This window comes from Battus philenor, unplaced genomic scaffold (assembly GCF_028537555.1).
Source record: "Battus philenor isolate CCGP_79_NKW_IND1 unplaced genomic scaffold, ilBatPhil1.0.hap1 SCAF_10, whole genome shotgun sequence".
In the NCBI taxonomy this organism is placed as follows: domain Eukaryota; kingdom Metazoa; phylum Arthropoda; class Insecta; order Lepidoptera; family Papilionidae; genus Battus; species Battus philenor.
This window is the reverse complement of record NW_027181662.1, coordinates 13,195,532-13,208,880: the sequence shown is the minus strand read 5'-3', so window position 1 is coordinate 13,208,880 and position 13,349 is coordinate 13,195,532. Positions and strand designations below refer to the sequence as shown.

The 13,349-nt window shown below is 33.1% G+C and overlaps 1 protein-coding gene across 1 annotated transcript in view; it reads left to right on the top strand.

The window, feature by feature from the left end:
• Window positions 1–9,308, top strand: part of CCHa2 (CCHamide-2) — a 47,038-nt gene extending 37,730 nt beyond the window's left edge. The window contains exons 3-6 of the mRNA XM_068769110.1: window positions 5,593–5,666; window positions 5,950–6,079; window positions 7,653–7,729; window positions 9,025–9,308. Of these exons, the coding sequence (XP_068625211.1) occupies window positions 5,593–5,666; window positions 5,950–6,079; window positions 7,653–7,729; window positions 9,025–9,084 (341 nt within the window). The 3' untranslated portion in view covers window positions 9,085–9,308. The remainder of the gene's footprint in view (window positions 1–5,592; window positions 5,667–5,949; window positions 6,080–7,652; window positions 7,730–9,024) is intronic.
• Window positions 9,309–13,349: the final 4,041 nt, after the last annotated feature.

The window sequence follows — 13,349 nt, the reverse complement described above, 5'->3', positions numbered from 1 at the left end:
ATGTGTTGAACTTTGTTTTCTTTGTACGACTCTTTTAATGATTCATATATATATAATGTACCCATTACAAATTGCGATATTTCATTCAAAAGAGCAACTGTTGAGATTCTAGCCGGTCTTTCTCAACAAATCAGCGTTCCGAGTCGGTGGTAGCTTACTTCTTATAATGTTAAAACAATCGACGATTTAAAACCGAATGGAAATGCATATTTGTTATGAAGTTATTTTGAAATTAAATTGGAATTGAATTGAAAATTAAGATTAATAAATAAATTCTTTTCTTTTTACATGATTTCTGAAATAAGGCTCTTGTTAAAAATAGTCTTAGAATTCTGCTTCAGTTTTTATCACAGGCATTCCGAATTTTAAAATGAAATACCACGTAACTTTTCGTATTCATACTAGAGCTAGATTAAGCTGACAGCAATGTTCCTGCAACGTATTATGCAAATACAGACAACACCGCGACCGTCTCGTACGTTCCAGGATATTAATGTCTGCCATTTTATTGCCAACATTAACAATTCAAATTTCTTTTTTTTTTGTTAAAGCATCTACATATTATATGTTGGCGACACAAATACAAAATCATTTTTACCTACTTGATACATAGAGTGTCTCTGATTAGGAAGGTGACGAAGACTTCACATAAGAACGCTCTGTAATACTGGCTACTACAGCCATGAATACTTTTTTTTTTCAAACCTCGATTTGGACGCTTATTTCAATTTCGACTTTAGCTATAAAAAAAGTCGTTGCCATTGTGCTTGGGATCAAAGTCAAAGAATTGAAATAAAATATGAAAGATTCGTAAATAGTCGGTTTGTAATTATGAAGGATAAGCAAGCGCAACGTATGACGTACGCCAACAAGGTAAACAGAGGACTTTTTTAAAGTGAATGGATTCTAGGTGCAGACCGCTTCTAATTAGTCCTATCGCCAATTCACAGGGGAGGCCTTTGTCTAGCAGGAAACGTGCTAATACTTAAACGATGATGATACATATCAACAAGCCAATACAACATCAGGCTTATCTTACAAGGATTTTCACGAACTGGATCTAGCTGTAAAAGTCAGAAAGGCTAAATTCTTTACAGGCTAGCACCGATCGAATATAACTGTAATATACATCACATCACTAGTATTCATTTTAATCTCAAATGAAGAAGGAAGAAATACGCGCACGTGTAGTTTCTCACTGCTACCTGTGTAATGCGCTTATTAGCAATTTCACTAAACAAAAGATTGCTCTTTTAATCTAAAACATAAGCTTATATAACTACCCAGAGGTAGTGAGGTAGTTTTGGTAATATATGCGTATATTGTCCTTTAAAAAACAGATATTACGAAATTAAAAAGTATTCTTATATCATCATCACCATATCTTTTATAAGTCGAGAATTGCTGAACGTATGCTTCCTTCGTAAATTATCAAAAAAGTCTATAGGAAGGGGTCTGCGCCAATATCTTTTGATTATTTTAATAAGGTCGCATGTCCATCTTTTGGTCGGACGTTTTACGTTACGTTTGCCAGTCCATGGTCTTTTCTCTACTATTATATCTATTCACAAAAAATATCTTCAATTGTGTTTGAAAATTTTATATCAAAAACCAGTAGTCACAATAACATAGTATATATAACACCTCAAAGTATATAGAGAGTAATTGCTATCGATAGATCAAATAGATAAATAAAAATGTTCAACCAGGTGGACATACGCGCACGTAGAAAGATTATGAGCGGTTCATTTCCTTATTGAACTATCGAACGGTATCATTGGCTTGCAAACACCGGAAAATGAAGTCGATGCTCGAATGCGATATTTTGCTCTATCGCCTATATACAGCGCTTTGGCAATTCTAGTGTATTTTTTAAAGTTAAGTTTTGTTTCAATAAATTTTCTAATATAAACAGAATACCAAAACAAATTTTTCATTTCTCTATTGTTTATTTGGTTCTGAATTTAATTTTCAAAAAAGTACGTAAGTTATATATGTATTACTTGGTTTATAACTTTCAATGGTTATCTTGAATAAATCGTCGTTTGTGAAATTTTTAACTTCTTTTGTTTATTTAATATGATTTACTTTCTTTTTATTTATATACAATGAGGAATTCAATAAGTAAAATAATCGTGGAAGCTGCAGGGCACGACAACATAGAGGGAAATCTTTTTGTTTATGTAACAATACTTTATTTATTAGATATCAGATATTTTATGCTAATTTATTGTATACTTTCATTGCCATAACATAAAGATTTACAAAGTACATATATCTATATGCTGGTAAAAGTTATTTCTTTCTAAGTCGTATATTTCTTAAAAAAAAGCTAGGAGATTATATCTTTTATTTTCTTTGATATTAGGAAATATCTTTATTTTAAAATAAAAAAGTGTAAAGTAAATATAAGATATTGAAGCAAGAAATTACGTTTGCGCATATTTGCTATTTTTATTTGTAAGGCGTTAAAAATAAATCATTTATATTTATATTAACTTTAATATTGCTTTTATTTGTCTTTCACAACATTTGTAATAGATTTAATAGATTCTTAAAAGTATTAGCATATATTATCTTTGTCTTTAAATATAAGTAATAATTTAATATATAATTAAACGAAGAACGAAAGAGAAAGCATCGAAAGGATATTTTTTTTGCATTTTGATAACTTTTAATTGCATTCACATTATTAAAGTAAGAGGCCCCTAGTGTCGAAAATGCGTAATAATAAAACAATGTGATTACAACAATTTTGTAGTGCAATAGTTTACTTTTGCTCATATATTGTCTTAAGTAACTTATCTGTCGTAAAACAGATAAGCAAAGCTCCAACTTTCCTATTGTAACGTCTTAAGATAACCGGATACAAATGAATCTCGTGGGTATATCGCAACTTAATTTATTCGATAATCAAACATGTATTTTGGACTTTGCAGAACTACTTCATACTTGAAACTATAAATCTACAATGTATGGAATACATATTAAAGAATATTTTCATTTTAAATATAATTATTATATATGGGGCAGTGAACGTTTATTAAATTCGTGGTTTCAGTCTAAAATGCCCACTGCAAGATATAGGCCTATCCCAAAGATATCTATGGTGAGAAATACCATAATCGCCATGCTTGGCAGGCGGGTTGGCGATCGCAATGTGGCTTTATTTTATGCGAAGGAAGTTGCTGCCCATCCCCCATAAACTAATTGTGAGCTGTTGCAATCCCATGTAATTAAAGTACAAAGTGTGAATTATAAAAGGTTGTATCCCGAAAATCAAACCCGGTACCAACGTTTGCTTATCTCGGTTCTTACCACTGAACTGCCACTGGGATGGGATGTTCGCCTGCCAAGCATGGTGATTATGGTCTATCCCCATAGTTATCTTTGGTGAAAGGCCCATACTTTGGAATGGCCACCTATGAGCTGAATCAACGGTGTTTCATTGAGCTTCTACGGGTCTGTAAAAATGACCATGACACATATCCAAAACCCAATTCTTTCTTTCAAGAATTAAATATTGTACTGGGTGTATATAGATATTCATTTAAGTTTTATTTGTTTGTTTGTATGTAAGATTTTTATAAAGACTCAATGTATATCGTGCTTTGGCATGATTTTGGCGTGTATTTTCCGTGTCCGTGTGATTTCTTTTTTATAAAAACGTAATATAAATTTTTCGTACAATTCGGAAAGTATATAATAAATATCTGTATATTGTATTCGAATAATTACATTTCACGTGATTTATTATGTACGTAATAAGGGGATATTTGTCACGCATTCCTGAAATTCTGAACAAAGGTCCGCACAACAAGTGGGCGGTCGGAAATTGATGACTCCTATGCAAGCTATGAACGAGGTTCACCTATTGCAGAGTAAAAAGAAAAACGTACGGCTGGACACAGATAAAAATAAAACTTTACGAGTTCTTTCAAAGGAAAACATGTTCTTTTACCTTTTTTTGAAATACTTTCTGTTTTAGTCGTATATTGTACGTACTCCACATTTTTTGATAAAAATAACATGTAACACTATATAAATATGTACTTCCTCATCATGATTTCTCTGTAATATAAGGCGTAAGGACCTGAAATTTTGTAGTTAGAGGTTAGTTAAAGTTTCAACCGTAACGGGGGTTGAGATGGCGTTCATTAAAAAAATACATACTTTCAGAGCAAAGATAGTAGAGATAGCTTTAATATGTATTGGATAGAATATTTTATTACGAAGAATGGATCTTACTATAAGCAGCGCGGACCTCGCGAATAGGGCGGGGGAAAGCTAGTCGAAGATTTAATGTTTATTTACACCCATACATTACACACATACTTTCATGCGTATAAATATAATTGTAAACATTGCAGATTATAGATAATAATACAGAAAAAAATTGACAATAACCGTACATATATATATAATGAAATAAGGAAGAAAAATATGACTTAAGACCAACAAGAAACGACTTATAAAATAACCCTGCAAATTGGACGCCCAATTTTCACAGCACATTGAAAACATATTTTTAAAAATGGAATGTGGATTGATTTTTTTTTTACAAAAATATTCATTCACATAAATGATTGAACCATTTTAAATGTATGTTTGTTCACTTGACGTCAAATCATTTCGATATTAGTACCATTATAATAGACAGAATTTTCTTATTGAAATATTTTTTCCGCACTATTATTCTATAAAATCAATGTATGTCATGGACTTGAAAATTTTACTTTGTATTTCCAAAGAACTGTTGCAATTAAAATGTTATCGTTTGATATTTATTTTTGGTAGAAATACCAATTAACAATATCTTTGAAAACTTTGGTCTTATAACATAGGTCTTTAACACTCAACCATTACAGTCTATTAAGAACACGATCATGCTTGATGCAAAGGTGAATAAAAGAGACTGAGTTCACTAGAGCATGAAGATATGAATCTCCCACAAACATACTTGAGGCACTAATGCGGATTCATTATTGTGATGGGGAAAGTGTCTGCCCCCGTAACATTTCTTTTAATAGAGTGGGGGGGGATCTTCGTGATATGCTCAAGAAAGTCTGCATTCTGAGGGTAATTCTTCTAACCTTGGAAGAGTTATCAGAATGTCCTGTAAATGTTCTGATGCGCCATAGTAAAGTGTCATGGTAACATGGTAAGCTGAATCCTTGCTGGCTCTCTCGCTGTACTGCAGCAACATGAGTCCAGGCATAGTAACAAGAGCCAGCGTTAAGTAAGAAGTACCTTGACCCTTGTTATGGACTAATGATTACCGCTGACCACATTTTATTGGGTGGAAATGACAAATATCCCGTGTAAATCTTTTAAACCGAATGTTCACATTACTATTAGTTTTTTTTTATAGGTTGGCTGTACGTATTTTACTGTTGTATAATATACTTTCCAACGAAATAAAAAAAAAATCTATTTTTCCCTTCATCTAGACCCTCAAGCAAACACAGTAATGTAAAAAAAATCACTTTCCTAAATAAGGCTACTAAGGGTTAAAAAACTTTAGCTAATAAATTTTTAAACAATAAAATGTTTTATATTGAAACGTGTTAATTTTATTTATTACTATCGCAGGGGGATGCTCTGCTTTCGGACATTCCTGTTTCGGTGGACATGGAAAAAGATCCAGCGATAATTCCATCATGGACGTAAGTTAAAAATTTTCTTTTAATCCTTTTTTTAAACCAAGATGTTACTCATAGAAATCTAGGTAATTTGGGAAAAATTCTGGTAAACGTCAAAGTTATCGAAAAGATACTAAAGATGGACTGTAACTCCATAAGATGCTGAACATTGCAGAAGAGAGAATTAACTGGTTGAACACCATTAAGAAAGCCTATATCAGGGGCAATTTAAGTCAATTGGATTTATTAGGAAACAATACAAGACTATTTAAACGTATAATTGTAAAATAAAGAAGTATTTTTGCAGGGTAATTCTGACGTGATTGAGCGTCGGCAGCTCGGACAAGAGGAGACACCTCCTCATCCCGTATACCCTCATTCCGGGATCAGCGGTCTCTTGCCTTCTGGAGATGATATTATTCCGGTCAGGGATGGAGGTAAATTTTAATGAGTTACTTCTTATCTATAAAGTTTATTACATATATACATTATACATATATACATTATACATATATACATTATACATATATACATTAATACTTTATCAGTCGAAATATTTTATTACTTTTTGTTTTCTATAGCCAACAATTATATTGTGAAGACGGTGGATGCAGGTCTATTCCAATTGGAAGGTAGCAGATCCAATCGTCATTCAATGGGAAAGGCCTATGTTTAGCTGTCCTACGGCTAAAACAATGGTGACGATAGTGTGAAATATTAGTGTCGCTTTATGTTCTGGTTGGCGTGAAACATTAGCATACTGTATTTCTGTTTAGATATATATTTAAGATATATCTAAATATGGAAATATATTTTAACCAGTTCCGCTACATAGTGCGGTTAGAAGCAGTAGGTAGTGGCCTGCATGTAATGACTTCTGACGACTTTAAGAGGTCCTCTGTCTACCTTGTTTGTTATATGGCCCCCTTTTTGAGGGCCTTTCGTTACTCAATTTTAAATATATGATATGGACTTTTGTTTCAAATAACTTTCAGTAAATTTTCTTATTAGTGTTCTGTTCTGTCTCTATTCACGTTCTAGATGGTTGTCCTACATTTAGCTTTCCGATCGGTAGTCTTCACTCTAGAACCTTACGGCCTCAGCTGTCATTTGGAAAAGTCCTATATGATGATGATTTAAACTATGCATTACCTATTTGTCCTTCATGGAGATATTATATGTTTGAAAGAGGCATAATAGTTGAATGTGGTTTTATTGAATGACACACTGTCTATGTCATAATATCGCCTCTGCATGGGAAGCAAAATATAATAAGGAAACTGGAATATGCTAAACAAAAATCTAAAATTATTGCAAAAACTAATTATAGTACAATACTAACCTGCACACTCAGTCGGTTGATACACACATATCAATAGTGTCTGTTAAGATATTGCAATTAATTGCTTGGCCTTATTTTTTTACATTATTATTTCATCATGTTTTGTTTTAGTGTATCTCTTTTGTCTTAGTTTTCTCCTTGGTTTTTATTGTGTGTATGTGTTATTATACGTATTTTATTGGTGTAACATAAACGTATGTCCATCTACATTTTCTTAGAGAAGGATACATTACAATACTAGACAAAATAACACCAGTAGCATATCATCGTTATCATTTCTGCTGGACGTCCACTGCTGGTCATGGCCTTCCCCAAAGATATATATGTAGGGATATACCATAACTGACATGTTTGGCAAGCGGATTGGCGATTGCAGTATGGTATCCAAATAAAGCTGTTGTACATTCTCTCTAAACTTGTTAGTGATCAGTAGCAATCCTATATCCTAGTCAATTCTGGAAATCTAACCTTCGACCTACGATCGCAAGTTTCAGTCCAACGCTGGGCTACTATAGTTCCACTTCAATAACATATATAATGAAGTAATAATAGTAATGGATTACTAACAATTCTGTTGTCTGTGTCTATTGTTTTATAATGATTCGCTACCAACTTAAGAAAATTAAAGTGTTATAAACTCTTTTTAATTTTACATTTTATATCGTAAGGTGCTTTCGAAAGAGACGATAACAACATAGCTCGCGACATTGTGAAGTACAAACTGAGGAACATCGTAAAACATTGGGTAAGTGAATTCATGTAAGCTAAGTATCTCCTTTGCAGGATTTCGACGAAGAAAATACGTTGTTTTTACGCATCGACTCGTTTAAAATTATTTAATTGTAAGACTATTGTAATAATGTCGCTAAAACATTATTAAATAGTTCATAATTAACCTTTATTCTATAATAAAAATTATTATATTAATATCTAAATCAAAATATTCTTTATTCGAATAAGCTGTTACAACCACTTTCGATTAGTAACACAACATAAAATGTCGGCATTATTATCCATTCAGGAAGCTACCTACGCCTCATAAGGCAGTTCTGCTAAGAAGGACCGGCGAGAAATTCAACAGTTGCTCTTTACAAATACAGTTTTATAAAGACTGCTTGACAATAAATAGTTTCCTGTGTGATCACCAATAATTTAATCAGTATAGTATTCTTGAATTGAATAATACACATTTTTCAATAATATTGGTTTTATAACTCTGCTGTTGTAGATCTGAAATTGAAATTATTTTACATACTACTTTGTGTCATAAATGATTTATTTAATTTTTGAAGACGAAAACCAGGAGCACATAGCTTATTTTTATTCCCTGTATTAACTAACATTTATTTTGGATGATTTTGCCGAACAAACAAATCATATAGACGTATTGCAATGTAATGATAATAGTACCCGCTTTATTTAAAACTTCTCGCAATGAATTATGAGCTCCCTCGCAAATAGTCCGCACTTTATTCATTGAATAACAAATATTAATTATAAGTGTATTCCTACTATAGACACGTAATATCAGTGTCGTATTTATAGTACATAAGCTTATTGATAATTTCAATAGAAGAAAAGAGAAAGCGTCGTCTCATTATAATGACTTCGGAGTCGCAGCAGTTTAGGGTGGGGGATTTAAACTTCCACTAAAAAAAGTGACTCTGAGGTGGACGATGGTTCGACGTGGTTTGGAACCATCGTGATAGCACCACGAGGGTTTCGGGGGTAGCGTGAACCATATACGCATACCCTGAGACGGGCTATCTAAATAGGCACGGCGCGAGGGAAGATCGCGTGGCGGACCGGGAGATATTGCGGTCCCCCGTACAGCGCAGAGGGCGATTACCGCAGGGGTTTTAGTGGGTAGAAATCCCACATACCCCTGTCCTTCCCCCCAGAAGCGGGGCATCTTGAACGTCCAGAAGATTTCCCCCTCCCGAAACCAAAGAAATAAGGTCATTTGCATTAAAATCCTGCTTCTAGTATAGACTTTCGTAAGTAAAATAGTCGAATTAATTGAAATTTAATTTATTTCAGATGGAAAACTACAGGCGCTCACAAAATAACGACGACGGATATTTCATGGACACATTGTAAACGCATGCCCTCACAAGATTTACCGTAACTACGTGAATTTGTGTGAAAACATCTTACACTAGTTAAATGTATCGTCAAAGATTAAACATATAATAGATACGTCGCACCTTTGAATAATTATTATATATTTCTTATGTTATAAAATGAACTATTTCGATTTCATACAAGTTGATGGAATGAAATAAATTAGTGGATTAAATAATTTAAACTTCTTGTAGTTATAAATTTCCTGTCAATTATAAAAAATTAACCATACCGACTTGTAGATATACTTTCGTTTATTAACCTTTGTTTATAAGGCTGGAGTTATGCGATTTTTTTTATTAAACAATTTTATGTTATAAATTCAAAAATAAAACTTTTTTTATATTTTGCCTAATTTAAACAGTTACTTGATCTATGATTTACAAGAATTGTGTATCGAGTCATCTCAAGGATAATAGATATGATCTCTTCTTAACAATTGCAAATATTAGAAAGTTCTAGTGACATTTGACGTAAGTTTACCATCATTTCATTGTAATGGATCTACGTCTCTATTTGTGATTAAGAATGTTATGTGTATTATTGTATCAATAAATGATTAGATACAAATTTGTTTTCTTTTTCTTTGTTATCCATACTATTCCTATAAAGAAGAGAGGGGTCAATTATGGTTGGAATAAAATATTTGCTGTGGTGCCCGGCATTTGATTTGACATTTTGGAAATTCTATTTGTACATTAAATGTATACTGGCACATAAATTGTGTAAAAAAAAATTCTGTCACAAAATTTCCCGGTACTATGAAATGATTCAACAGCATATGATTGTGAATAAAAAGTGGTATTAAAATAAGGATTTATCAGCAAGATATTACAACAAGATTCCTATACTAACACTCCAGTTAATTACAAGCGACTATTAAACAAAATTGTACATACAAATGGACCGAAGGATATTATTAAACAGAGATGGAAAAATTCTAGAATTTTGCATAATAAAGTCTCAAGCCATGTTTAGTTTTCACTCTACATATACTTTGAGATAATGTATTATTGCGGACCTAAATATTACATTACCGATAACATTTAAATCGTTCATCTAAACAACTCTTCTTTGTTTTGGAGGAAATTTTCCGTATGTTCAATATACCCTGCATTTAAGGGGAGGACAGAGTTATGTGGTATTCCTGCTCAATACAACTTCCCCGGTGATCGCTCGTATTGTGAGAGACCACTGTATCTCCTTTTTGAGTCGCTGCAGTTAGTTTGTGTGTAGAAACCCTACCTTGAACATCCGCGAATCTAACACTGAACAGTTCAGGTTAGGAGTCGCGAGCATTGCATATTAGTCGGTATTATTTAATTATAGTAAAAAGAAATAAAGATACAACACATAACTATACAGGGTGATTAGTTATTAGGTGTAAAAACTTTAAAAGGATAAATGTATAGCTCATTTGCTGTCAATTAATGTATGATATTATACAAAAACCAAAGGTTTTAAAAAAAAATAACGTAGCAAGAAAAAGTGTTTCCTAAATTCGGATTAACACATATTAATATTAAGTATTCGTCCTTGCAGACTTTATACTGTTAGTAGTTATTGTCATGTCACATTCTAATGTGAAAAACAAATTTTAGTATCATACTTAATAGTGATCACTGTATGAAGGGTGATTAGAAAAAGCTTTATAGTTTATTGAAAATGTAAAAATTGAGAACGAAACAGTAAAAAGAACACATTTCTTTTCTCAAACCAAAATATAAAATTTGTGTTAGGATGTAAACAAAAACTGTTGAATACCATAAAGCATGCAGTGAGCAGTAGTATCTCAGCTTTAGAGACTTGTGATCGCAGGTCGCGGGTTTAAATACCGGAATACAATCTTATATAGCTCACACTTAATGCATTAATTCCATAGGATTGCCATTGCTGAAAAATTAGTTTTTTTAGAGGATGGGTAGCTGCACCCTTTGCATACCATAAGACTACACTGCGATATGATTGTACATCTCCCTATAGATATCATTAAGCGAGGCCTATGCTCTGCACTGAGCGTCTATGGGTTGAAACAACGACGACCATAAAGCGTTACAAAGAGAATATGATTTCGTTAGAAGACGAAGAAAAATAATAATAATAGCGCTCAGAACAGATGGCCGCAGGAGTCTTATAGTTCTTGAGACTATGGACTAGCAGGCGTCACGTAGAATGTGCACCCACTACGTGGACAGGTGACCTGGTTAAGATCGTTCAAAAACGCCGCGTGCAGACCACTTCTCACTGGTCTTGTCGGAAGTCTATGAGGTAGGCTTATGTAGGACTATAAACATCTTCTTTTTAGACGATGGACGTCCACCGCAAGGCTTAAGTCTCTCCCGGTCCTGGACTTGCGCTGCTCGCATCCAGTGACATTCCGTGACCACTCACGTCACGTCTACCGGCTCCTGGTCGGCTGTGAACATCATACGATTGAGAAGATGGTGATGATGTTGAAATCTATAAATAAATTGGTCACTTTGAAATACGTTATTACCATTTTTTGCTATTAAACTGTTACTGCCTGGTAATTTTAGACAATACCTACTCTGTTGAGGTTCTTATGAAATAATATTTGTTCAAATAAGGGTCAATAAACATTGCGAAAAAACATATAAATAAAAATTTTCGAAAATATGTTTATTCGACTTGATATCGCTCGTCAAAGTGCCACTTCAAGGAAGTTACTGTCGATCAAATGTTTTACGTCCGGACGTAGTAAACGAGAAGCTGGTTAGGCCTTAAGCACCTGTGCGTCTGAAAGAAATATATATATCTATCTTGTAACACAAACGACTAGATGTCATGTGATATTGCAATAAACAGATTTTCCTCTGTTCCATAGACTCAGTTCTATTTATTTGTTGACGTAGAAATGGATAGTTCGCCTGACTAGAGGCAGTGCCCCTTTCATCTATTTTGAGATCGAGGTATGCTTTCTTTTCGCTACTATAAAAGGACTACGATATTCACCTAGAAGATAAAAAATTGAACGTTACATAACGGTAATTTACAACTGCTATGTATAATTTGCTTATAGTAACTATTAAATAAAAATTAATTTATTATATATTTTACTAATAGAACCTTTTATTCGTTTTTATATTTATTGAAGTCATAAATAATAAGTAATTGAAACGGATCAATACTAATATTTAATTAGTATTATAACATATAATAGTCCTTGAAGTTTTATATTATAATTTGTATTTCATACAAAACTTACTATATATAAGAGGCTTTACATACACAAAACACTTGTTACATGCATATAACCTTTTATATTTGTGCCGGAAATGTTAACTGTTCGGAACTGTTGTCCGAGGTAAATTTTCGAATTCCTGCAGATAGCACGCGTTGTACATCCCTCTACTTTTTCTCTTCTTCTTCAACTGCTAAGACAAATATCGGTAAACGTGCACCCTTATATAGGTGTGTGACCTCCACAATTCATATATTAGTGATATTGATATATTCTTTTGCTCTCTTATATTTTTTAAAAGACAATTTCGTGGGTGACTCGATTACTTTTCGTCGGAGACGAACAGGTGGATTGAAGATCAAGGGGTGCTTTAATTACTTCAGCTTCTACAGCGAATACAGAGTCACGGAGGAAAAGGAAAGGCAAAGTGATACGCTGTTCCCGTATCCTCTGATACTAAGAAGGGTCGTGCACGGAAGCGACAATGGTAACTTTGCATGGGATAATCAACTTTCACGTCTGAATTATGGTAGGCTGCAAGTGGCTGAGAAGGCCGCGTACTTGTGTGCACATGCTTATTAAGTCTCTTTGTTCTTTTGGTTACGAATACGAGAGAAAGGCAGTCGGTGTAAGTTTATTACTAGCCATTATTGTCGCTTCAAGCAGAAGTATGCGGAGACATTTACTCTATGAAAATACTAACAAAATAGTCATTGTTTTTTACTTCAAAAAGTCTACGTTCAACACGATACACAGTAAAGAGCTTTTATGTAATTTATATGACTAACCGTTTGTTGTAAATTCATATTGTTTTATAACTAAGTGTCGTCAGATATGGTATGAGACAAAAACACCTTATTGTGTTAAGTACCTGATCACTGTGCATATGTGAAGATAAGAATCTTTATTAAAGAAGTCAGACGAGTTTAAGTCTTTTATATATCTTGACGACAACAAATGAAATAAAGTCCTAAAATCTACACTTGGTTCATTTAATAAGCTATGTTTCTATTGTTATTATATTGTTCATTGTCTATTT